Source organism: Homarus americanus, unplaced genomic scaffold, assembly GCF_018991925.1.
Source record: "Homarus americanus isolate GMGI-L3 unplaced genomic scaffold, GMGI_Hamer_2.0 scaffold57980, whole genome shotgun sequence".
NCBI lineage: Eukaryota > Metazoa > Arthropoda > Malacostraca > Decapoda > Nephropidae > Homarus > Homarus americanus.
The window spans coordinates 25,279,258-25,306,757 of NW_024716703.1; the positions used below are offsets into that span (position 1 = coordinate 25,279,258).

At 42.2% G+C, this 27,500-nt stretch overlaps 2 protein-coding genes across 2 annotated transcripts in view; one reads left to right on the forward strand and one right to left on the reverse strand.

Moving 5' to 3' along the window:
• LOC121858423 overlaps window positions 1-11,164 on the reverse strand; it is a 59,100-nt gene extending 47,936 nt beyond the window's left edge. Inside the window, exon 1 of the mRNA XM_042354872.1 lies at window positions 10,283-11,164. Coding sequence (XP_042210806.1) covers window positions 10,283-11,164 — 882 coding nt within the window. The remainder of the gene's footprint in view (window positions 1-10,282) is intronic.
• LOC121858367 (tyrosyl-DNA phosphodiesterase 2-like) overlaps window positions 1-27,500 on the forward strand; it is a 70,793-nt gene that overhangs the window by 6,755 nt on the left and 36,538 nt on the right. The gene's annotated exons all lie outside the window — the stretch shown is intronic.

Consider the following 27,500-nt stretch of genomic DNA (forward strand, 5'->3'; position numbering starts at 1 on the left):
CCTTACGGGTAACTCAGAATCAGAGGATTTTCTCGAGACGATCCAGGACTGTTTCCTAAGTCAACATATAACCGAACCCACCCGGGGTAATAATATACTCGATTTAGTTCTGTCAAACAGAGAAAACCTCATTAGCAATGTCGAGGTAGGGAGCGAACTTGCAAACAGCGATCACAAAGAAATTAGATTCCAGTTAGATTTTCAGGGCAGACGTAAGGAAAATTCCACTGAAGTACCAGATTTCAGAAGGGCAAACTTTGACAGTTTAAAGAGGCAGCTGAGAGAGGGGGTGTCGCGCTTGGCCGTGAACCTGACAGATGACTCCGACCTGATAACGAGATCTGAGATTGCCGAGTTCCACGACAATTTAAATAATGAGTTACTTAATGCACAAAGGCAGAACATACCATACAAAAAACTCAGATCAGACAACAATGACCCTAAATGGATTACGCAGTTCAGTTCTGGTCACCGTATTACAGAATGGATATAGAATCCTTGGAAAGAATTCAGAGGAGAATGACAAGACTAATCCCGGGCATTAGGAACCTTGAGTACAGAGACAGGTTAAAGCATCTTAATTTGCACTCCCTTGAGAGACGTAGAGCGAGGGGCGACCTGATAGAGGTGTATAAGTGGAAGTCAGGGCTAAACAAAGGGGACATTACAAAGGTACTCAAACTATCCAACCAGGAGCGAACTCGTAACAATGGTTTTAAATTAGACAAATTTAGATTTAGGCGTGAAATAGGTAAACACTGGTTTGGAAACAGAGTAGTGGATGAATGGAACAAGTTACCAAATATCATCATTAACTCGAATACGTTGGGTAGCTTCAAACATAGGTTGGGTGGATATATCAGCGATAGGGGTTGGGTGTAAATAGGACTGCCCAGTATGGGCCAGTAGGGCCGCCGCAGGTTCCTCCATTCTTATGTTCTTATGTTCTTAATAGTGGCTTGACTTTGTGACCAGAGTTTCCTACCCAAGTCATTTTTTTCTCTCTGTTATGATTAGAGAGAGAGAGAGAGAGAGAGAGAGAGAGAGAGAGAGAGAGAGAGACCCTACCTATCAGTTGAGCCACACTGGTTTTCGTATGTTCAGGGGAGTCCCCATTATAAATTAGAAGAAAAAACAAACAGAAAACGAGATTTCCTATTGGCTGACGTGATGCAGTCTTGCCACACTCACACTTCTCCTTCCTAAAATACCTGCATCAGGAAATTTTGCTCAAATCTATAAAAAAAATTAATTAATAATTATAATAAATAAATAAAGAAATAATAATAATAATAAAATAATAAATAAATAAATAAAAATAAATAGGATACATAGATAAAATTTGTCTTGAATTTATTTATTTGTCGAAAAGTGTTTATATGACGTAATTGTTGTGAATAATAATAATAATAATAATAATAATAATAATAATAATGTGTTTTAGAACCAACGCTACTAATAAAAACCCAATTAAAACCAACGTTATACCCTATTATAATTAAGACCATTATTATTTAGAAAACAGAATGAAACCAACACCATTTTTGGAGAGTTTAATGAATCTACTCCATACCCTGACCTTTCCTCTCTCTCACGCCCCCTCGTCTCCCACGCCTACTGTCTCACCCACGCCCACACACCCTATGATAACACGCCTCAGTTCTCACTCCCACCACACGACTCTCTCTCTCTCTCTATCTCTCTCTCTCTCTCTCTCTCTCTCTCTCTCAGTATGTCAGCAATTACATATACTTTAGAATACATACATACACACATACATACATACATACATACATACATACATACACACATACATACATACATACATACATACATACATACACACATACATACATACATACATACATACATACATGCATACACACATACATACATACATACATACATACATACATACACACATACATACATACATACATACATACATACATACATACATACATACATACATACATACATACATACACACATACATACATACATACATACATACATACATGCATACACACATACATACATACATACATACATACATACATACATACATACATACAAAATAGCAAATTCTAATCACTAATTTGATAATCAGTTTCTTGCAATATCGATGTGGGATTCGCAAATACCTCACGTTGCAAAGTTCACCACAGCTGTTTAAGGGATCATTCCTGTCTTTATGTAGCATTTAAAACCTTCCGAGTATACTGTAGGTCTTCATAAGGTATACTGTAGTAATAGGGCTGTAGGGGAAGGGGAGGGGGCCTCGCTGTGTCCATCTACAAAACTCGAGAGAGAAAAAATTCCGGTTAGTCATTAGTTAATAGCGGAGGGATGGTGGTGTTTACAAGTCTTCCTTTTAGCTTATTAGTAGTGGCCATGTTTTTAGCTTATAGTTCTAGCCATGTTCTTAGCTTATAGTTCTGGCCATGTTTTTAGCTTATAGTTCTAGCCATGTTCTTAGCTTATAGTTCTGGCCATGTTTTTAGCTTATAGTTTTAGCCATGGCCTTAGCTTATAGTTCTGGCCATGTTTTTAGCTTACAGTTCTGGCCATGTTTTTAGCTTATAGTTTTAGCCATGGCCTTAGCTTATAGTTCTGACCACGTCCATCACGCCTCGTCTCAGAACCTCAGACTCACTGGTGGCCATAACCCGCTGTGTAAGGGAGTACTGATACACATCCCCGGAGACCACTTGTTCACCGATACAGTCCCTTCATATACTCGGCTCACTGCTTCACGATTTCGTTCCATTTTTCCATTAACAAGTAAATCCTTTGGGGATAATTTATGACACAAATATTGACCAAAAGGCCCATAATCAACACCAGAAACAGTATTAATAGTAATTACCGAGAGAGGAATTAACTCGTTGCCTCCAGGGATTCAGTCTGGTAAATCCTTACGCTAAGACCTGACGATGAAGTGGCTTCGCTTCCCTGAACTTGATGACTTGCGACCAGGATCAAGGTTAGTGTGAGCATTAGTGCGTACCTATATAAACACACCTGGCTGGGTGGGGGGGGGGGACGCCACTCTCTCAAAGTTCAAAGTCGTTCAAACACAAGAATCGGACGATAATTACAGAGCTACACATTATATATATACAATCCAAAAGAAGTTCGGCAGAGTTTTTGTGTTAGTGCACGATCCTGTGATCTGTAAACACCTCTGTTTTTACCCACCAACTAGTCCTTCGGTTTACGATAAGAAGAATATTCTGAGTGGCAGTGTTTTCCTATAGACAGGGGAACACCGGCCGCCTCTTGATCAAAATATTTTCCGCTGGACTTAAGGATAGATTCTCCTCCACGTGTTAGTGTCAGCGCCTGGGTAATCTGCGAGTCCCCCGACATTTACCCCAACAGGTAAACTAAAAACGGGCGACCAAAATAACGAAGGAGAATATAACCCTTCTGAATATTAGCCCCAGAGCTCATATCCCCATCATGACTCTTCACCACGTTTCCCTGCACCAGTTTCTGCCGCCACTAGGAGCAATTCCTCGTGTGTGTGTGAGAGAGAACTAGTTTTTACGTGACCTACCCCACGTGCTCAACACTTGCGGAATGTCTTGAGTTTTACGGGAAAAAAAACACGACTATTATATATCCGGGGTCTTGATTCTTAGCGACTCCTAACCTAATCTTCCTCTTCCTTAAATTACAATAGAGAAAATATCTAAGTTTCAGATGAGTTTTGACACCATTCTGGTAATAGTGGTTTATATAATCTGTCCTCCTCGTGTTTTAAGATAAGAGTAAAAATTAAACCACACACACACACACACACACACACACACACACACACACACACACACTGGTAGATGTTTATGATTACAGTGTTCATCTTCCATAATCTGCCTCACCTCTGTTGCTTCACTGACGCAATGGTATGGTAGTGATCAGACCTGAGGTGAAGCACTGGTGAGGTCAACACAAGAGACTCCGTGACCTCTACTGCCAACACCATTATCACCGCACGACTATCACCACCACCTCTGACACAACACCTCACACCCTACTTAAGTACCTGAGATACCATTTATTTTTCACACCACCAGAGACCAGATCTACTGTTACCTTCCTCATGTACAGTTATATACCACCAATACCAGATATAGTGATTTATGTCATATATTCAGTAGGTTACAACGTTGTGATGATGGTTTGTACTGTGTTGTCCTGTGTCGGGTGAGCTGACTGACGGTTCCTTGGTGGTGTTGAAGGGCTCTGAGGTGAACCTAATCCCTAGTTATTACAAACCACTTCACGTATTACCTGCTGCTGCTGTTGTCGAATAAGTTATGGAAATAATTATTAACCTGGATAAATTGAGGTGGTTCCCCCCAGGTGACCAAGCGACGCGGCGGGTCAGTGAGGCAGAACGAGATGGTAGAGTTGCAGTACATGTGCAGTACTTGCCAACAGTGCGTAACAGAGACGTGACTGATGGCCCAGGTGGCTAACGAGCCGATCACTGGCGCAGAGGATAATATAACCAAACTTATCTAGTGTAACATAACCTAGATGGCGTTTGACTCCACTGTACAACCTCAAAGGCGTAAACTGGCCGAATCTGATATATCAATAGTGCAAAAACTACGATAAGTACAGGTTAAGCAGGAAGTTAGTGGCCGGGTTTACCGTGGCTGCGATGCCTCCTGCCACACGGCCACTGGGGACGGTGGTGCCAAGACGTGCAGCACCTGGCCCGTTGGTCTCCCCTGGTGCTGGGTACCGGGAGGACAGAACCCAGGAACTGCCCTTCACCACCTAACCTGCTTCAGGCACTCCACTGCTGTACCCTCCCTCCCTCCCTCCCTCCTTCCCTCCCTCCTAAAACTCCCCATTGCCTCCCGTTCCTCCTCAGCCTTTAATTATTACTCCCTTCCACCACCACTTCCCTCCTTCTACCACCACCACTTCCCTCCCTCTACCACCACCACTTCCCTCCCTCTACCACCACCACCCCAAGACGTGCTAAATGCTAATAATTATCACACACACACACACACACACACACACACACACACACACATAGGGCCTATTAGCGTTTGATTTTTATTATTATATTTTTTATACTTTTGAGAATGATGGTGATTTTCCTTTGTTGTTGTTGTTGTTGTTCCTCTTAGTGTTATGATGCCTTTAACCTGTGTTCTCCTCTACCTCCCCCTTTCTTTCTTCTTTCTCTACCTACCTCCCCCCACTTCTTCTCCTCCTCCTTTCTCTTCTCTTTCTTTACCTACTCCTTCTCCTCCTCCTCATCTTCTCATTTTTTATATACCCTTTCTTCTACCTCCTCCTCCTCCTTCTCCTCTCCTTCACCTCCTTCCTCCTCCCTAGCAAAGTGCCTCCCTCTCCCCGCCCATAGCACCGCCAAGGCTCCTCAGCGCCCCCAGCAGAGCACAGCGGCGGGTCAGGAGTGCGTCACGTCCTGGCGATACAGCTGTCATATAAACCCCGGCTATAGATGTACCCACTACACATAAAACTGTTTCATAGTCGGTAAAACCTGGACCCCTGCCTGCCACACCCAATATCTGCCACACTCATTATCTGCCACACCCATTATCTGCCACGCTCATTATCTGCCACAACCATTACCTGCCAAACCATCTACCAACCACCATCTCCTACCTACCACACCTTTATCTGTCACCCCTTTACCTGCCACACCCCTAACTGCCACACCATCTACCAACCACCACTCCCTACCAACCACATCCCCTACCTGCCACCACCCCCTACCTGCCACACCCCATACCTATCACACCATGTACTAGCCTGCCACACCATGTATCTGCCACACCATGTACCAACCACACCCCTACCTGCCATTATTGATCTTTATGTTTAATGTACAAATCACAATTTATTTCCCCTCGTACAGACATCAACACATCCCAACACATCCCAACACATCCCAACACGTCCAAACACATCCCAACACGTCCCAACACATCCCAACACGCCCCAACACATCCCAACACGTCCAAACACATCCCAACACAGCCCCCTCTTATCCCCAGCACACACATACACAGACGAACACATTTCCTGTACCAAGAGGAAAGGAAGGAGCAGTTTTTTTTGAGTGAGTGAGTGAGCGAGTGAGTGAATGAGTGAGGCGAGTTCACGTCACATCCACGCCAGTCACCTCCACTCACCTGTTCATAATAACAGCGGGTCATTTCAGAAGGTCAATGTTGTTATGGCAGTGATCTCTGTGTACAAAGGTCCCTCCAGTGTTTACAATGGTCCCCCTGAGTCAGTGTTTACAAAGTTCCTACCTGAGTCAATGTTTATTAATGTCCCTCCAGTGTTTACAAAGTTCCCCTCCAGTGTTTACAAAGGTCCCTTCAGCTTGGTGTATTCTGGGAGGTGCTGTTCATGCCCTTACTCTTAATATTTTACTAGCATTTAAATATCACGTTCACCTACACACTGAGGAGTTCTTGTGCGTGTCATTGGGTCAGAGAGAGAGAGAGAGAGAGAGCTGACTATGTGTGGGGGAGGGAGTGTTCTGTATGTGTGGCCACTACTCTCCTTCCTGCCTGGTTCAAGGGCGTCTCTGCTAAAGGTGGTGGTCAATAGGACTCCTTCAGGGCTCCACACTGCCTCCCCCTCCCTTTCCTAGTCTTCCACTATATTATCTTTGGGTGATTTTTATTGTAGTTTTCGTGATTTATATGGCAACTTGGTGATTTATATTGCAGTTTCGTGATTTATATAGCAATTTCTATATTTTCATGTCAGTTTAGGGAATAATATAGCAGTATCGAGCCGTATATCTTTCTTATTGCAATATCTACTTCCTTATTGCAATACTGTGTTTCTTTTGAGATATCTTATTTTATTCCCATATCGTTTGCTTAAGGTAATACAATTTGGGGGGCGGCAATTTATTTATTTATTTATTTGTTTTTATTTTTATTTTTTGGCCGTGTCATTTTGAATGTCATATCGGATCGTCATTGCGGTGTCATTTTTTTTTTGGGGGCGATGTCAACCAAGTACAGACGTATTGAGTACGATAAATAAAATGAGATTGTACTCAAGAGGTCAAGTTATCATAGAGTTTTCATATACTACCGAACCACCAATGTAGGAAAATTTGTAAACCTGTTTATATTTGAGCAGAGGTGGAGGGAAGGTGTGAGAAGGTGGGTTAGGTTAGGTTAGGTTCAATTTTGAATGTTTTCTAACTATAGACCTAACCTAACCTAACCTAACCTAACCTAAGCATCAACTGTGTCTAATTATACAGTGACTTTTTACTGTGACTTTTCCTCCGTAGGTCTAACTGAGTTTTATCACCAGCCATATCCCTCATTTAGGCCTATGAAATTATCTGGAACGCCAACTCCTCCTCATTATTACAGAGAGATTGACAGTCACAATGTTACGACAATCAACTGTCTGGCCTTGGAACTTGAGTGGAATAAGTAAACACAGACAGTCATTTGTAAAAAAAAATAAAATAAAAAATTGAACATCACGAAGCGTATTTTTAACGTAACTCGATTCGGTTCACATCTACACAAGGACGACTTAAACTAAAGGTAAATTAGTGTTATATATACGAGTAGTGTGTTCCATAGTTGGTTAAGGTATAATTTTGTTTTAATCTGACGTGGTAAAGGAGACAGTGTACTAATTCTATCACGGAACTTCAGCGCCTTCTGCAGCCAACAGCTCGACCTTAATTTCGTCTTTTCAATAATATCTCTCTAGATCTGTTATTGTTCTCCTTATACATACGAGGTCTTATTTGTTTATCTACTTCCTCCTGTACTTTTTTTTTCTTGTCATTCCTTGTTTACTGTGATGGGGAGGAGACACGACGGGAAGATTTGGGGCAGCCACAGAGTCTTCCCTTTGTGTTGAACGCGCGAGAAATTAAGGGTCCACGATTGAGTCTCCACACACACACACACATACACACACACACACACACACACACACACACACACACACACACACACACACACACACCTAAGATAAACCTATGAAAGAGACACAAGCTTCTCTCGGTCTCCCTCTCAAGCCTCTCAGATACCAAGTCCACCCACACCTTATATACGGGCAGCCGAACACTTGAACCTAACTACACAGCTTCTGGAGATGGCTAACGTTACTATAAACTATAACCTTCCCTTGCCTCGGTCTCAATTAGATTGTTGTCCATAACGAGACTACCTTGGATGTCAACAGTACTGGGTGTGTATAGACAGCCCTGATCCCCCCTCCCTCCCTCCCTCTCAGATCATCATGGCATGTCTAAAAACCTTCACCTACAGGTTCCCAGCCATCACCGTCACCCCCCCCCCTACTCCTACAGATAGTCCTCAGGTACTTCATGAACTAAGAGTCAGAAGCCAAGGATAAAACTTATCGTGTTTCTCTGTTGGTCGGCCGCTGTGTCTCTTAGCCATGGACAACCTGTGAGGGAACACCTAACTAATCAGTCCCTGCACCTGAGTCTCAATGAGTTGATTTATGTCTTTATCATTCTACTACTACCATTAGCTCACGGCACATTTGACCTCGTTCTCCTGATACAAGATGGTCCCTTTAACTCATTCAGTGAAGCCTTTAATCATTATGACTACTTAGCTCAATAGCCAGGTAAAAGTCCAGGTGAGTGTAATGGTTAATGAGTTTGTAGATCCCATCAGTCGACTTAGTTAAGTACCTCACTATAACTAATCACATACTTATAACACTTATGCATTACACAAGGACAATATCTTCTCATAAGTCCAAAACCTTCCCAGTACAGTGCCGCTGGCTGACTGGCTGTGTCGTCCCCTTGTCCAGTGGATCGTTATTTTCTTGTTCAATGGAATGCACCATCCTGCCTTCCACCCATACTGCTGACAGCTTTACAGTGAATACAGGCTGTCTCTCTCTTACAAAAAATGTATTCACTCTGCCTGATAGATTTCCGTGGTGATCGTGTGAATGTTTCTCTTAACAGCAACATTTGTCTTCACTTGTTGACGTGTGTGTGTGTGTGTGTGTGTGTGTGTGTGTGTGTGTGTGTGTGTGTGTGTGTGTGTGTGTGTGTGTGCGTGTGAGTGTGTGCTCCATTTTGAGCCATTACCAGAAATTAATTTACATATCAAAGGAAGAATACGACTATTTCCTTACAAAAACAGTATTGTAATTGCTGGATTAGTTCTTGACAAAACAGAAGGTAACACAGGTATTATTTAATCATTCGTGTTTATTATTCTTAACATTGATTATTATTAAACAAATATAGTACACCTGGAACTTGGTTAAGGTGTGCAAAATATTTATTACATCTAATATAAATAAATTCTTTCTTCATTTACCTTCTTTTAACTTGTGTATTTTCTTTTTCTTTCATCTTTCTTCTTCGTTCTTCATGCACTCTTCATTGTATAGAACCATTTGACGCCAGGATCTTAAAATCTCAGAAGAACTTACGATTTTTTCAGTAACCAACAAGAGAAATTTATCCCTTATGCGCGATGCTAATCACTTGAGTACGATGTTAACCCACTGAGTACAGTTAATTAGTCCATTGAGTACGATGCTAACCCACTGAGTACAACGAATTAGCCCATTGAGACTCTGAAGTGAAGAAAATTAAGAGGTTTGTGTGTGGTAAGTCGGACTCCGTATAGGAACAACTCTCCCCCACACTGAAGAGATATATCTTAATGTCGGGGGAAAGTAAAACTGTTCTCATTATAGCTGAAAAAATATATATGAATGTGAACCACGAGTCGTAATGTAGCCTCGGTTTCTGCAGCACGACACTGTGTGGTGAGATAGAGGCATCCGGAGGAAACACACACACACACACACACACACACACACACACACACACACACACACACACACACACACACACACACACACACACACACACAGGTTAACAAGGCCGTGCTACGCATCGTCCAGACCAAGGTCTATATATAGACCTTGGTCTGGACTACACACATGACTGAGCAGGTGTGGGCGAGGCGAGGCAGGTGACCCAGGCGGTGTAGGCCAGGCCTCTCTCTCACTCCTCACTACCCAACAAATCTCGTTAACCAGTACACCAGTAACATTAACCAGTACACCAGCAACATTAACCAGTACACCAGCAACATACTGTAACTAGACCTGTAGTGACAAGGAATAATGCTGTACCGGATAAGTAATGAAACCAATCAGTGGGTAGCAGCAGTTGGCTCACAGGGGAATATGGAAGAAAATAACAACTGTAGTTTACAACACCTACTTGTACAGACAGGGCAAACAGTTGATCTTTCGCTTCGCCAAGTTCTCGAGTAAGTGTGGCAAAGTTTTGAGCACAGGCTGGCGAACAAACCCCTACGCCGTAGGGCTGAGTGGCGGGGGCGTGGCGACCTCGGCTCACAAGGTCTCTGGTGGCAGCTCCTTGCGGCAGTCTTGACGGCTCACTTTTCCTTTCATCGGCTGTGGGCGCGACGCGGCTCTTGACATCGGTGGCAGCGGCTCCTGATGACGACGAAGTTTGGCTAATCCCAGCAGCCGTGGCAGCCGGTAAAGAAGTCCTTGGGGTGGCAGTGAGTGGTGGCAGGGTGGTGGTGGTGGGGCGTGTAGGAGATGTATGGGTCACCTTTCTTGTAATACTTATGCCTCCACCGGCCCCCTGCCCACCCTTCACGCCACCGGCCCCCTGCCCGCCCTTCACGCCACCGGCCCCCTGCCCGCCCTTCACGCCACCGGCCCCCTGCCCACCCTTCACGCCACCGGCCCCCTGCCCGCCACTTACAGCACCACTTCTACCCTCACTCAGGGCCTGACACTTTGGGCCGATGTGGGTGGCTGGGAAAGGTGTGGTTGCCCACGTGACGCTAACAGCTGAGGGCGTCACGCCGACACAACTGTCCGTCACCACGCACGTGCTGTCACCCAGGGAGATGAGGGAGGTGACGGGCACATAAGGCTCACTGGTAGGGGAGTTGTTGGGCACGCTGGGGGTCGGGCTGGTCGACCTGGAGTAGAAAAAGAGTGGAGAATGGTCATGTTGGAGCGAGGGCGAGGGCAACACGTCACTCTTCCTCTGGCTGTTACCCGCTGCGTGTCGCTCGTCATACACGTCCCAGTCTAGCTCAAACTGAGAGTGTCCGGTCGCCATGGTAACCAGCAGGCTTGGCTGGCTGGGGCGGCAGTACACTGGCAGCCACAGTGTGTTAAGGCTCTGTGTCGGCCAATACACTCACTCTTACAGTATAGTTTGGTGCAGACGTTCTCATAATTGACTTGCAATGACGAGTAAGTAATTATGCAAGACCAACATCACGTAAAATGTACACGAATAGTATGTATCGTACGGTACATCACAGATAGATTCCTACTGCCAAAAACGTGACATATTTATCTGTTTATCACAGCGTAAGAGACTAACTTCACCCTCCCGTCTGTCATTCTCGTCGTAGACAGATTACATCTTTCCTCCCAAATTTCACTTGACTTTCTCTCACATTTTCTTTGCGGTAGTGGACACAGCGTAGCGGACTACAGCGGATTCACGTTATCTTCCGCGAGTGGTTATCTTAACGGTATTTACGTAATATCACTCCAATCAAGACTAATATCGTGAAATATCGAGTTGCAGTAGATAATTTATTTGATTTCTTTTGTTTTTGTTTTGTTATAGAGCGAGCAGGCGTGAGCAGGGATAAGGACGCGTCTGGGCGCCCATCACTACAGTCAAATTCTCCGATAAACTTCCTACCTATGACCTCGCGTACCAATGATCTGTGATATTTGGGTGCCCTTTCCCATGGCTATGGCATATATAAACGCCTGTTCGTAAGGTTTGCGAACTGTTACTGACAAAATAACGAAACTATCGCTCGACCTGCTGCGCTGAGGGGATAATCCCCTACAAAATGCTAAAGTGCGCCATATTTTCAACTATCTGTACGTTTAGAAGTGTAATGCCATGAAAATGTTAAAACTGATTATCAAATATAGAATTTACTTCTTATTTAAAACCCAAACAAAGTTATTTTAAGGTAAATTAAGTTTTATTAGAGCTCAAAATGTCTTTATTTACGTAGCGAAAATATTGAGTGGTGGCAACATGGGTGGCTCCCAAGGTCTGTTTTTATTTATTCTCAGCTCCTGAAAATGACGGCAAAAATACAGTCCCAAGCCATTTCCTCCATATTATCATCGTCGCATATCATCTCCCTTCAATTAATCAATGATATTAACAATTATTACATAAGATTAACTCTGCCCAACTCCTAAATAAAACATCGAACTCATATTACCTAATCGGCAACTCCCGGTATGAGATAACGTACTGTGTTCAGCTCATCAAAACACTTACAGTATATGGGTTAGCAGACGTAATATTAACCAAACACAAATATTAAACAAACTAACATACATTAAACATATTTTTTATTATCTAAATCTATAGAAAACGTGATGTGTGTTAATTTAGAGGTGACTTAAAACCAACACACACACACACCTCCCCCTCCCCCGACATTCACGCCAGCCAGCCGGGAGTTCCCCGTTGGCCCGCTCATTCCTCGCTCTGCTGTAACACTGGTCATACCATATACTGTTTCCTGTACCAACACCAACGAACATAAAAAAAACAAGAACAAAATGATAAATGATTTGAAAGGGAGGACGAGAAATACACCAAATTTATAATCAGTGTAAAAACTGGCCGAGTGGTGGTGGTTGGTGGTAGTGGTGGTGGTTGGTGGTAGTGGTGGTTGGTGAGGTGGGGTAGTAGTGGTGGTTGGTGTAGTAGGTGGGGTAGGTGGTGGTAGTGGTAGTGGTGGTGGTTGGTGAGGTGGGGTAGTAGTGGTGGTGGTGGTAGTGGTGGTGGTTGGTGGTAGGTGGTGGTTGGTGGTAGTGGTGGTGGTTGGTGGTAGTGGTGGTTGGTGAGGTGGGGTAGTAGTGGTGGTTGGTGGTAGTGGTGGTTGGTGAGGTGGGGTAGTAGTGGTGGTTGAGATGGTAATAAGTTGTCCAGGAGCTATAAATAACTACCAGAGATATTTTATAGAGGTGTATCTCTCTGTCTGTTTCTGTGTGTGCGGTTATAAACGTCTATCTGTCTGTGTGTGCGGTTGTAAATATGTGCCTGTCTGTCTGTCTGTCTGTCTATCAGTCTTTGTTAACCTCTGCCACCCATTATTCCACTTCTTCACTCCGTTAGATATGCAAATTATTCTGTCAGTGAACCAAACAAAACGCTGGTACATTATTATTATGTAAACCCGCCACATTTCTGGGTTTTTTCTTTATTTGCCTTTTTTTCTCGTACGTTCAGGTTAACAGAGCATCATTGTTCAGCTGAGTATGTTGACACTTGTGACTTGTGAAGAGTAATTGAGAACGTTTTAAGTGTCTTCAGGTAGGGGCATTGTCTTCGTCAGCTACCCCTTCAGACACACACACACACACACCTTCAGTTAGTCAGTCAGTCAGTATATAATGATGACTGCATGGGATTTAGTTACTGTATCATCTTTATCATCATCATCACCATCATCATCATCACCATCATCATCATCATCACCATCACCATCATCATCATCACCATCATCATCATCACCATCATCATCATCATCATCATCATCATCATCATCATCATCATCATCATTATTCCCAGTATAAACAAAGAAACGATTGATTCATTTATTACTTGGGGGTCCCTGGATGTCTGTACTGTACCTAATGTTTACCTAAGAGTAGGGAAGAGGTCGTTTTCTATGTCTCAAGTACAATCGTAGAGTTGGTGGTTACATTTTTTTTTTATTCCTACAATTAAATGAAAATTATATACGCTGGGGAAATTTTTTTTTTTGTGCTTTTTATTTTATTTAAGACGTTGATATGTTTTAAATAACAACCATATTATAAATAGGTTAGGTTAGATTAGTTTATTTTAATGAAACTATTAATTTTGTGTACAGGGGTATTATATGGATCTTTATAATTGCCTATGGCCTGTTAGAAGTTTAAACCAAAAATACAGAGAGAGAGAGAGAGAGAGTTCTACATAATGCTACACTAAAAATGATGTTCGACAGATATAGAAAACGAATAAATAATAATAATAATAATAATAATAATAATAATAATAATAATAATAATAATAATAATAATAATAATAATAATTGATGAAACTGCTAATAATGCATCCGTAAATATTTATCTTTATGATTTACCAAATAAAAATTGTTACATAAGCGAGTCTCTACATCAAGTCTACGGTGGAGTGTTCGTGTATTTCAACAACATGGTACGCGGCTGGCTGGCTGGCTCCTACACACTACTGGGCGGTTATTACGATAAACCTCTTGTCTTATGTAATTTTTTACCCTTGTTTTGTTAATAAATACGTTCTTCAGTCATGTCTACCCTTCATCACGATATTATTTAAATTGTGTTCATGTTATTAGTTCAGTTCGGCTTTTAATCCATTTTCTATGATTTCGAAATATAAGAAAACTTACTTTTATATACAATATTTAAATAATAAATGTGGTTTATTATCAATTAATGTACAACAGTGAAAAAAATGTATCTAGAAATATATTTTTTTTAAGCTAAGATAAAATTTGAATCTTGATTGATATATTTTAGTCGCTTTGTTTTTATTTATATATTTTAGGCTCGTTGTCTTTGAATATTTTAGGCTCGTTGTCTTAATTGATATATTTTAGGCTCGTTGTCTTAATTGATATATTTTAGGCTCGTTGTCTAAATTGATATATTTTAGGCTCGTTGTCTTAATTGATATATTTTAGGCTCGTTGTCTTAATTGATATATTTTAGGGTCGTTGTCTTTGAATATTTTAGGCTCGTTGTCTTAATTGATATATTTTAGGCTCGTTGTCTTAATTGATATATTTTAGGCTCGTTGTCTAAATTGATATATTTTAGGCTCGTTGTCTTAATTGATATATTTTAGGCTCGTTGTCTTAATTGATATATTTTAGGGTCGTTGTCTTGATTAGTATATTTTAGGCTCGTTGCCTTTACTATTCTATTATAGGTAAATATACGAGGAATTTTATCATTGTTTCCATGTCAATCAGAATACCGTCTTCATATCTGAGGGTTGGCGACCACAGTCCTCTACCCTAAACGTTCTCGGGCTGTTTTTTACCAATTATTCTAAGGTTTTGTAGCTCTTGTTTTTATATAGTGTTATTAATATATATTGACTTATGGGTGTGAAGTTTGGATAATTTATTCGTTGTTTGTAATGATGAAAATATCGTTAATTAATGCAACCTCTTGTCTTACATTTTAATACTTGTGAATATCGTAAACAATTATATGAGAATAATAACAGTTGTAATGTACTTGTAGAATTATCAGGTGTGGGTACTTTACAATAAGACCATTATAAGGGACTCGAGGTATCAGGAGTGTGGTAGTGAATGGTGTAAGTGTATCCCTGTCAACACACTCAGACGCAAAGGACAAGTTAATCACCCAGAGATAGACTTTTGTGGAAGGTTATTGTTGTAAGAAATAAATTTAGTGAACGGTGCTTGATAACACGACAGGTGGAGCAATAACAACACTGAAGCATCGTAATAGAAGAACATGAACAAGAAGAACAACAACAATAACAAGAACAAGAATGTATCGTAAGAAGGAATTTAATAGATAAAGAAACAAGAAATTTTACCCAAAAGGATCAAGTGAGGAGAAATTACGGCCATATTGGTTAGGTTAGGTTTGGGCTGTGTCAGGTGCCTCTAGTAAAAATAACAATGGGAGATTATTTTTTCCATATTTGACTCGTTGGAAATTGAATTCGACATGCAGATATGATTACGTCTGTGTGTGTGTGTGTGTGTGTGTGTGTGTGTGTTTACAATGACTCCTACAGGCACACAACACCCGAGAAAGAATCAAATATCAAAGAACACAACAAAACTCATAGGAACATTTGGGAACTTCATAGAGGAGACAAATGTTCTCTCGTGTGATATCATTATGTTGGTAGATATTTTGCAAGAGTCATCACTAGCTATGATTATAACACCCTCAAGGACCCGGAGCATAAACAAGGAAAAAAAAAGATACATTTGCATTTTTTGGTCGTCATAAATTTCCCAGTGTAACTTTTTCCTTCTGACGAAACAAATGTCTATAAGAATCACAATAAACATGACATATAATGATAACTCTAGAATGTTTTGTTTTTTTCAGTAGGTTTTGTACAGTTTCAGAATAAATCGACGAATCAATGGGAAGGTAAAGTTAGTTCTGTAGTTAGTAAGTGCGTGTGGTAAATTGACCCCAGTTGGAAGTGTACATATGTATTGTTTATTTTTCTTGAGATAATTACATTTAGCTCTCAGTGTTTGCTTCATGGTGACGCTGCATAGTTGTAGGTCACACGGGTTTCAGTCTTTCTAGATCCCATCCCATCCACTAAACTAACATCACCCATAACTTCAGCAGCCAATGTTTACTAAGAGCTAAAGGCATTAAATACATCAGCGTTTCACCTTTTTTTTTCAGTATTTACGAACATAATTCCTTTTGGCCTTTAAACCAAAACTAAACCGTATATGAGTGTTTTGGCGACTCACTGACTTGTCTGCTGTTGCACTTTTTTCTGCTGTTAACTCTTACCGAGGCATAAGGGGGACTCACATCGTTGTCCTCTACACAACACGACTACCACTTGATCGGCCAACCTAACCCCCTTATATACTGTAGTGTCACGTATATCTACATTATATTGGTATCATACTTATCGAGCCTTACAAACCACATCCAACCCGAGTCATATCAGTGTAAATAAACCATCTTCTGTAAATTGAACTTCTTAATCACGGTAAATATGTTTCTGTAAATTCAAGTGCCAGACTCGCCGTGAACTATAGATGGCACTTGAGCGAGGTGCCAAATTGACGTCTTATGGTTCCCCTTTTCAACAATTTGACCTTTTGACCAAATCCTCCCCCAAAACAAAACACCTTGGCATCTCTAACAAACGGAAACAAACAGCACCATTACTCGTTTTAGTCAATGGCTCTATTATGTGTTATGGGCCTGACTCTTCCCAATAGACGACAATGGTTCCATTAAATATACCATTAATATCGTACACAACTAATCCTCTTGTTTATCCTATACTTGTTTACTTGTTTACCTCCTGTCATTGGTTTTTGGGAATGAATATATATATATAGATAAATCTGATATATACGTTATATATCTTTCTCCTCTTCATATATACCGCGAATGTATATAGCGTAGGTTAGACACGTAGATACAGATGACAAATGCCTGCCTGTACTCAAGCAACCCCGTCGGCTTGAGTAACAAATTCCTTCTAATGATGAAAAGTTCTTCGTCGTTAAAAACAGTTGAATTTCTATGTGACAAAGACACACTTACCTCTGTCGACGACCCGGTCGGCGCCACTCTTGATTCGTTGGCCGCAAGAGCAACAATGACTGTTCTTTGGTTGGTTTGGGAAGGAGGTAGACTATGGCGCTCAATGGCTGGCGATGGTGAGACGAGTTGAGTCTTCTGATTGGTTAAAAATAGGTGCCTCTCGTTTGATTGGCTAGCACTTGGTGATCCGTTGTCCTTGAACTTTATAATTCTTGGACTTCGATAAAGTGACTTTATAGAGTTCGATTAACATTATTCTTCGTCTCTAGTCCATCAGTGTGATCCTTAGCCTTTCTCACAAGTGTAGGTTAGGTTAGGTGAGGTTTGGTTTGGTTAGGTTAGGTTAGGTTTGGTTTGGTTAGGTTAGGTTTGGTTTGGTTAGGTTAGGTTAGGTTAGGTTAGGTTAGGTTAGGTTAGGTTAGGTTAGGTTTCAGCTGGTGTACCAACTTCACGTGCCAAGCCCTTCTAGGACATTAACCCCTAAAGTCTATTTTACTCAGGTGAGAGAAAACCCCCTACCACTCGAGGTGTTAAAACCTATCTTGACGACACAGTGTTCCGTCACGCTCCTGGGCCGTCACACAGTGCTACCTGGCAGTGCTACTTAGGTGTACACGAGAGGAATTGACGCGTTCGATCACTGTTCCTGTCTCTCCCTGTCTGTCTGTATGTATGTATGTATGTATGTTATGTTATGTATGTATGTGTTCATGAGTGTGTGGGTGTGTACGCTAACCTAACCTAACCCAACTTCTACCCTAAATTAACAAAGCCAAATAACTTAACACCGTAGCTAACATTAAATAAATCAATGTATTTTTTTTCACCATAAACACAACTAAATTCAGGTCAATTAATGTGTAGTGGTTGACAGAGTGGAACGTAACACTGTCTTGGATTCCCTGTATTCCTGTGACGACATCTAAACCTTTGACGAAACAGTAGAGTGACACGCCCTAGTTCTATCCTGTACAGTATATTGAGGCGTACCACAAGGCGTCTATCCTCTTTCCATTTCTGTTTTTTTATTTATCCCCTACTCTCTCTCTCTCTCTCTCTCTCTCTTTTCTTCTATTCCCTCATTCTCTTTCGTTGTCTTCTCTAATCGTCTAAACACCCCCTCCATTTTGTCTCAATCCTTTATTTACTATTATCTTTCCTTCACCTTCTCATTAAGTCTTCATTATCCTTCAGTTCCTTCACTTCTCTCCTTCGTGGATTTGAGTTATAAGAGACCTATTATTGTGATGATTGTAAGGTTGTGAGTTGTAGGACTGTAGGTGGTCCTTAGGGTTGGGTAAAGTGGTTTTGTACTTACCTTAAAGGATTAGATAAGGGATTTAGGGTTAGATAAGGGATTTAGGTTTAGATTAGGGATTTAGGGTTAGATAAGGGTTTTAGGTTACTTTAAGGGGTTTTATGGTTAGATAAAGGGATTTCTGCTTACCTTAAGGGATTAGATAAAGGTTTTGAGGTTAGATACGGGTTTTAGGGATGCTTTAAGGAATTTTAGGGATTCAGGGATAGATAAGGGATCTGTACATACCTTAAGGGGTTCAGAGTAAGGATATTTTAGGTACGTTATAAGATTTCGAGATGGATCAGAGGTTTTGTACTCTAAGGAGTTAGGGGTTGGATAAAGGTTTTGTACTTAATTTCAAGGGGTTTTGGGGTTAAATAAAGGGATTATCTGTAATTTGTTTTTGTATTTGAAAGAGGGTTTTTTTCTCTCTGTCTGTCTATCTGTCTGTCTGCCTGTCTGTCTGCCTGTCTGTCTGTCTGTCTGTCTGTCTGTCTGTCTGTCTGTCTGTCCACAAAAATAACCCAAGAACCAGATGGATAAAATATTAATGTATATTGCGCCAGAAATTTATCCAAGTGTTATTATTGTAATCTTTCAATTTATGATAACACGTAGAGGTTTGTCAACAGTTAAAGAAAACTATGACCTAAGACAATCAACAGCGGTAACTGCATTAATTTACCCAGCCATAGTAGCGGTTCGCGAGCCTTGAAAGACCCTTGAGTGATTTATTTATTTTTTTCTATTCTAGTTTAAGGGAACCATTTCACTGTGTTCTTATATCTTCGTTCATGAGTGATAAACTTCTATTAACTGTACGAATATGTGTGAAATTTAGACCCGTGTTGTTGGGAATATTATACTGGTGAACTGCTTGCGTGTTCTTCATAAAGAAACTAATGTGATTGTGAGGAATGTTGTTTTGAGTTACCGCTGTGCGTTTATTGTTTAGGAGGATGGATTAAATAATTGTCCTCAAAGGGTTAGGTTAGGTTAGGTTAGGTTAGGTTAGATTAGATCTATGGAAAATGTTACGATTTCCTCACGAAAATATGGTTAGCAGAGAAAACTTTACACACACACACACACACACACACACACACACACACACACACACACACACACACACTAACCTAACCCATATGGGAAGCTATAACACATGTGGGGAGACTAAGTTAAAATGGGGAGGAAACTGTGTCAAGCCCATGAGGAGTAAAGCCCCAGAGAGAGAGAGGCACCCTAAAGAGCCCCAGGGGATCGCCCGTATTTTCTTTCCTACTATGACTGACTGACACCCCCCCCCCTGCCCCTGCCCCACCCCGCCCCGCCCCGCCCCGCCCCGCCCACTATGATTTAGAAACCAGAATGATATTTTTCTTAATTTCCTTTGACTGGTGTGTTCTTAACCCCTAACAGTCTATCTCTGTGCGTGTGTGTTCGTTACTCCCTCGTGTAGGTGTGTAGAGTGTGTGTTTGTAGTGATGGTCGAAGCTGAGTGTGTTGACTGGAGTGTGTTGACTGAGGAATATGGCGGGGATGGAGTCGAGAAATGTAATGATGATGATGATGAAGAAAATATTTATTATTATTATTATTATTATTATTATTATTATTATTATCATTATTATCATTATCAGTGTTTCTCTGTTTCTTAGTTATCATAAAATCCTTCATTCACTCCATAAATAATCTGGATGTTTATCAGTGACGATACATTTTACAAGATTTTATTAACTAGGCCTATAAGAACCTTCATAATGGATTCTGACTATAGGCCTATACATAAATATTTACCCAGGTTCTTGATAAATTTTTTTAATGGATTTTTAAAGGTGTCAAAGTATTAGTTTAGGTAATATTTTTAAATTGTTGGGATTTTTAGGGAAGGTTTTCAAAAACTTTTAAATTCTGTGAAGGTTTAAGGTTCTGAGTTAACTGGTGGATTATTCTCCTAATGTGTTTAAGTTTTAGGAATCTGGTTTAGTAAATAGTCTAAAAAAATAATGGAGGAAAACCAGAGCGGCTGACACCCGAGCCACTGACACCCCGAGCCGCTGACACCCGAGCCGCTGACACCCGAGCCGCTGACACCCGAGCCGCTGACACTTGGACATTGTTATAAGCGTCTGATATACCTGAAGACCTTACACGATTATGTTGACCCTAACCTAACCTAACCCCAACCTAACCTAACCCCAACCTAACCCCAACCTAACCTAACCTAACTAAAACTATCTTAACTTAACCAAATCTAACCTAACCTAATTTAAATCAGCTATAAATTGTAACTACAAAGTTTATTGAGCTATATAATGTTCGTTACTGTGTGTGTGTGTGTGTGTGTGTGTGTGTGTGTGTGTGTGTGTGTGTGTGTGTGTGTGTGTGTAAAAACGAGATCATCGGCCCCAAAGCCAACAACGGTCGCAGATGTTGACTATGAGGCAACAGTCACTGAACACCGCATAGATCTGTGGCTCAACTAACTCAACACAGCTAGGGTAGTTACTTACTGTATTAGGATATTTAATGTTAAGATAATAAAATGACGGCGAAGGTGTGGCTATTGGGAGAGGCTGGAGGCCATGAAGTAGTAGTAGTAGTAGTAGTAGTAGTAGTAGTAGTAGTAGTAGTAGTAGTAGGAGTAGTAGTAGTAGTAGTAGTAGTAGTAGTAGTAGTAGTAGTAGTAATAGTAGTAGTAGTAGTAGTAGTAGGAGTTCCCAGAATACATCACCACAGACCTAAAAGATTTCATTTATATAAAAGAGAGAGAGAGAGAGAGAGAGAGATGGCGGAACTAACCCACCAAAACCAATTGCATTGAAAGCTCTCTCAAGGCTATAACGACACTGTTGTTATGTAAGAGATGATGAAGGGAAGAAGGCGATGAATAACAAAGAAATTTAGGGAATTGTACCCATCACACACACTCTCTCTCTCTCTCTAACTAATCTCCTTCAAATATTCCTAATTCCTTGACAGATTAAATAGATTTAATATTATTGTTGTTATTATTATCATTATTATTATCATTATTATTATTATTATTATTATTATTATTATTATTATTATTATTATTATTATTGTTATCATCATCATCATCATCATCATCATCATCATCATCATCATCACTACACCCACAAGACGACACGTGCAGGGGTCTGAGGACCAGCTTACTGTACACTAGATAAGATAATGAAAACGATCCTGTTTGTCGGTCGGATGAACTTCGAGATTAAACAAAACTGTTCCTGTCTTTCTGGCTGACTGAGTGTGAGTACTGTACTGCCCCCCCCCCCCACACACACAATCTGTATGTTCCTTCACCTTTCTCTAATGAAGGTTTTTGTTAAACCACCAATGTATGTAATAAATCATTTATGTCCAATGTATATTTTCAGCCTTCGGGCTGCAAACTTTTTAAATAAACCGTTTATTATTATTATTATTATTATTATTATTATTATTATTATTATTATTATTATTATTATTATTATTATTATTATTACAATTTTAAATTTCCCTGTACCGGGGCTAGTTTATTGGGCACCCCCTTATATCCTGTGCACGGTGAAGCCAGAAGTGTTTACAGCGCCCATCTGGGAAGCATGCGTAGTTCATGCTTGCCTTTATGACTCATGCATTAAGGGCGTAAAAACCTGAAGGGTCATGGGTTTTGTCAGCAACTTACATAAAGTGACAGAGTGATGAGTGTGTGGGGGGAAAATTCCCGGTACAATTCATCTGTTTATGTCAAAGTGTGGCAGGTCCCTAGTGCCAGGCCTGTCTCTAGGAGGAGGGATATTTGGTCAGGGAGGGACGAGGTGTTGGTAACGGCTGGGGACCTGGAGGAGGAGGTCATAGGGCACGTGAGGATGTAGTGAGGGAGGGTGTGAGAGTCGGGTTGACCACAAAATTTACAAACAGTGCGGCCAGGCTCAGGGTTGCCAATGTACTCCCATAGGTGCCTGTACCCTAGGCGCAGTCTCATGTACATAATCTGTTGATATCGAGTCAGAGATTGATACTCTTTGTAGTGGCGGTTGTCGTCACCGGTTACAGCGTCATAGTGGCGTAGTGTGGCGCTACCCCGTTGTTTCAGGTGTGTTCAATGTTCGTCGAATGCTTCTCGTTGTGTGGCGTGTATGCGAGATTTGAGATGATTCAGGGAGAGGGCGAGGGTGGCTTCAATATCTTCTTCTTGTGTCGCTTCTTTGGCAAGCCGATCAACAGTGACGGGATCCAAATAAACTTGACACGGATGTCATCAGTTTGTTCTGGCCCGGCAACGGCGGCTAGGGTGTGTTGGGCGGCAGGGAAGGAGGGGGAGGGTGAGCCTCGCTAGCGCAGAAATGCTGTCACTGATTGATTATAAGGAGGTTCCGGCGTTCAGTGCGAGCATAGGTCGCCCCCTCATGAATGCCCTAGAGGATGGCTATGCTTTCAGTGTCAGTGGAGGAGACCCAGTCGTGGACCCTGATTTTCCTGCGGGCCTGGCGCTCAGGAATCCACACAGCTGCTCCAGCGCCGCCCAGCGTGGTAACAGACCCATCACAGTAGACGAGGATAGGAGGGAGGGAGGTCGTAAGAGAGGAGGCGACATCATCAATCTGCTCAAGGCAGTTAAGTTTAAGCATATACCGCAGTTGGGTGGATTTACGACCAGGGAAGGTGTGGACGACAACATCAACACACGGGGAGGTCCACGGCGGTAGAGGCGGATGAGTGTACTCGGGAGGGAGAGAGGTCGAGGGGGTGTAGAGGTGATAATGTAGGATGTCAGCAGCAGTGTGGACGGGCCAGTGTTGAGAGGGGGAGGGAGAGGTAGTGGGGGCAGGCCGGCGCAGGAGGGTGTTAAGATGTGAGTTCAGTGAGCGCGACAGGGGAGTCGGTTGCTCACTGCGAAGAAGTTTAACACCAAGGATGGCATTGAGAGCAGTAATTCGATCGCAGACGGGGAGCAGGATCAGTTTACGCTGCATGACTTCTATTCTGGTGGTCATAGGGCAGCCGAGGATGAGTCTCATCGCCCTGTTTTGGATTTTCTCTATGCTTTGTTTCTCGCGCTGGGAGGCAACTACAAGGACAGGGGAGGCATAATCTATGACAATTCTGACGATGGCAATGTACATGAGACGTAGGACCCTGACAGAGGCTCCTTTGAGGCCGTGAGTGAGGGACTGGAGGGGCCTCGTTCGTTGGCGGCACTGGGAGATGACGTGGGCGGCGACAGCGGAGGTGGTGGCTCTGGTAGTGGCTCGCACGGGTAGACCAAGGTACCTGTAGGTGCGTACTTGATCTACAGTATGTCTTGTCCTTGCAGAGCGAGCGGTGTCTGACGCCGGAAGTGTGAGATGACTAGCCCGAGTGTTTGACAGGTCCGGGCGAACGTGGAGAGTATAGGTTGCACTGTAGTAATTTGGAGGAGAATATCATGAGAGTAGCTTATGATGTGACCGTCTAGGGCGCTCAGCGAAGATGACGTTGAGGCTGCAGCTCCTGAGAACATTAAAGAGTGTAGGGCTGAGTACACCGCCCTGAGACAAGTTCTCTGTCCACATGTGAGAAAAAAAACAGACGCCATTGACTGCCATATGTTACCCCGAGGTGAATGGTAATGTTTAGTTGAACGTTTTGTCTGTGAGTTGTTGATAGCTCTGAGGTACGGCAGTGTTGACATAATGTGGGGAGGCCTCTCTCTCTCCATGGAAACAAATAACCCACCAGAGAGTTGCAATTAAAAACATATTGAAAATTTAGGTTTGGTTAGATTAGGTTAGATTAGGTTAGGTTAGGTTAAGTTAGCTTAGCGGGGCATAATATATTAAGTACGCAACAAGCATTTCATCTTTCTAATAGACTATCTCCACTAATAGACTATCTCCATTAATCGCGATACTAAAGGTTTAAAATCTAAGTAATGAATAAATTTTGTGTCTTGAGTGCAATGAACTGAACGTCTGTAAGTTGTTGCGTGTTGTAAGGTGTTGCGTGTTGTAAGTTGTTGCGCGTTGTAAGTTGTTGCGTGTTGTAAGGTGTTGCGTGTTGTAAGTTGTTGCGTGTTGTAGGTTGTTGCGTGTTGTAGGTTGTTGCGTGTTGTAGGTTGTTGCGTGTTGTAAGGTGTTGCGTGTTGCAAGTTGTTGCGTGTTGTAAGGTGTTGCGTGTTGTAAGGTGTTGCGTTCATGATTCTCAGAGAGTCGTACGTTTAATTTCCCTCTTTAGTTGAATCATGACAACGTATCTAATTGAGCGCAAGAAAAACTCGAGACTAAACTGTATGTTGAAATTGCAACGTTATTTTACCGTGATAAGACACTTTCAGCCACTGTCATTTACGGAGAAAAATGAACGTAAGGTTTTTAGTGAATCAGGCAGTTGGTGAAAGAGAGAAGAGAGGAAGTTTCTCAACCGTAAACGTAAATATTCCAAAATTTCGAGTAAGATATAAGATGAGAATGTCGCAAGTGGCAGAGGAAGGCGCTCCCCTCTCCTCACCCTCCCTGAGATGTCGTCACCTGTGTGTGTGTGTGTGTGTGTGTGTGTGTGTGTGTGTGTGTGTGCATCCTTAACACACTATTTTCTGCCCTGATAACTGTACATATTAGTCGGAAATTAAAATATAGAATCAGGAAAGACAAGTCCAACGAGCATGTAGATGATGATGATGATGATGATTGATGATGATGATGATGATGATGATGATGATGATGTTGATGATGAACATGATCATATGAACAGAGACTAACTCACTATGAACTTAAAAATAAAATTCGCTGAAAGCATCACACACACACTCTCTCTTACTACGAAAAACATCTACAAAAACATCTAGGAAAACATAACAACTTAAAGATGAACTGTAGAAAGATAGCTGTCCGGGCGTAGTGAAGGAAGCTACCTATCTTCACCCTAGCTGTTCGGGCGTAGTGAAGGAAGCTACCTATCTTCACCCTAGCTGTTCGGGCGTAGTGGAGGAAGCTACCTATCTTCACCCTAGGCTATGCCTGGTTATGTAGTGAAGGGTTTACCGACCACCCTAGTTGTTCAAGCGTAGTGAAGCGAAGCACGATCTTCACCCTAGCTGTTGGCAGTAGTGGAGGAAGCCACCTATCTCACCCTAGCTGTTCAAGCGTAGTGGAGGAAGCTACCTATCTTCACCCTAGCTGTTCGGGCGTAGTGAAGGAAGCTACCTGTCTTCACCCTAGCTGTTCTGGCGTAGTGAAGGAAGCTACCTATCTTCACCCAAGCTGTTCGGGCGTAGTGGAGGAAGCTACCTATCTTCACCCTAGCTGTTCGGGCGTAGTGGAGGAAGCTACCTATCTTCACCCTAGCTGTTCGGGCGTAGTGAAGGAAGCTACCTATCTTCACCCTAGCTGTTCGGGCGTAGTGAAGGAAGCTACCTATCTTCACCCAGCTGTTCTAGTGAAGAAGCTACCTATCTTCACTGCTGTTCGGGCGTAGTGAAGGAAGCTACCTAGCCTTGAAGGAAGCTACCTATCTTCACCCTAGCTGTTCGGGCGTAGTGAAGGAAGCTACCTATCTTCACCCTAGCTGTTCGGGCGTAGTGAAGGAAGCTACTATCTTCACCCCTAGCTGTTCGGGCGTAGTGAAGGAAGCTACTATCTTCACCCTAGCTGTTCTAGTGAAGCTACCTATCTTCACCCTAGCTGTTCGGGCGTAGTGAAGGAAGCTACCTATCTTCACCCTAGCTGTTCGGGCGTAGTGAAGGAAGCTACCTATCTTCACCCTAGCTGTTCGGGCGTAGTGAAGGAAGCTACCTATCTTCACCCTAGCTGTTCGGGCGTAGTGAAGGAAGCTACTATCTTCACCCTAGCTGTTCATAGTGAAGGAAGCTACCTATCTTCACCCTGCTGTTCGGCGTAGTGAAGGCTACCTATCTTCACCCTAGCTGTTCGGGCGTAGAAGGAAGCTGAGGAAGCTACCTATCTTCACCCTGAGTGAAGGAAGCTAGAGGGTAGTGAAGGAAGCTACCTATCTTCACCCTAGCTGTTCGGGCGTAAGGAAGCTACCTATCTTCACCCTTCTAAGAGGCGTCAAAACCTCCTACTCTCTTAAGCCTTCAGTTCTGAGATGTTGTTGATGTTGGTGCTACTAGATGGTTAACCCCCTCCCTCACAAGGTGCTGACCCGTGAGAGAGTTGAGATGGTCTTGGGAGTCCTAGAAGATGGCCTTTTAGTGTGTGACCTACAACATCTGGCGTGAAATCCTGAATCCTAGAATATGACTGGGTGAAGTTAGCGTCATATGTTTATTTACACACACACACACACACACACACACACCCCCCTCCTCATCTAATCCACCCTCAGCATTGTGTGCGTTGGGGGCATGTGCGTGTTTGTAAACTCCCCGTGTGTGTGTATTTATATGTCTGAATGTGCTTTGTCCGCTCACTTGGAGAGAAAGGGTTTTAATTTGATTTGTGTGTGTGTGTGTGTGTGACCTTACGTGTTTTATTTCAGCTTTCAGTGTGGAGGAGAGAGAGAGAGAGACCTTCCTTCATAGTGTGTATCGATAACAGTCAGTAAAGTTGTTTAAGTAAACCAAGACGTAAACATGTATACATTACTTGACACTTATAACTGGTGATAAGTGTCTTTATCAACACACTGTAAGTTTGTTTATGTGCACACAACACTGGATATGCACACGAGTGTGTGTGTGTGTGTGTGTGGACATGGATTTGCAGGCGGGAGTGGATACGTGAGAAAGATCACGAAGCCGGTGATCACACACACACACACACAA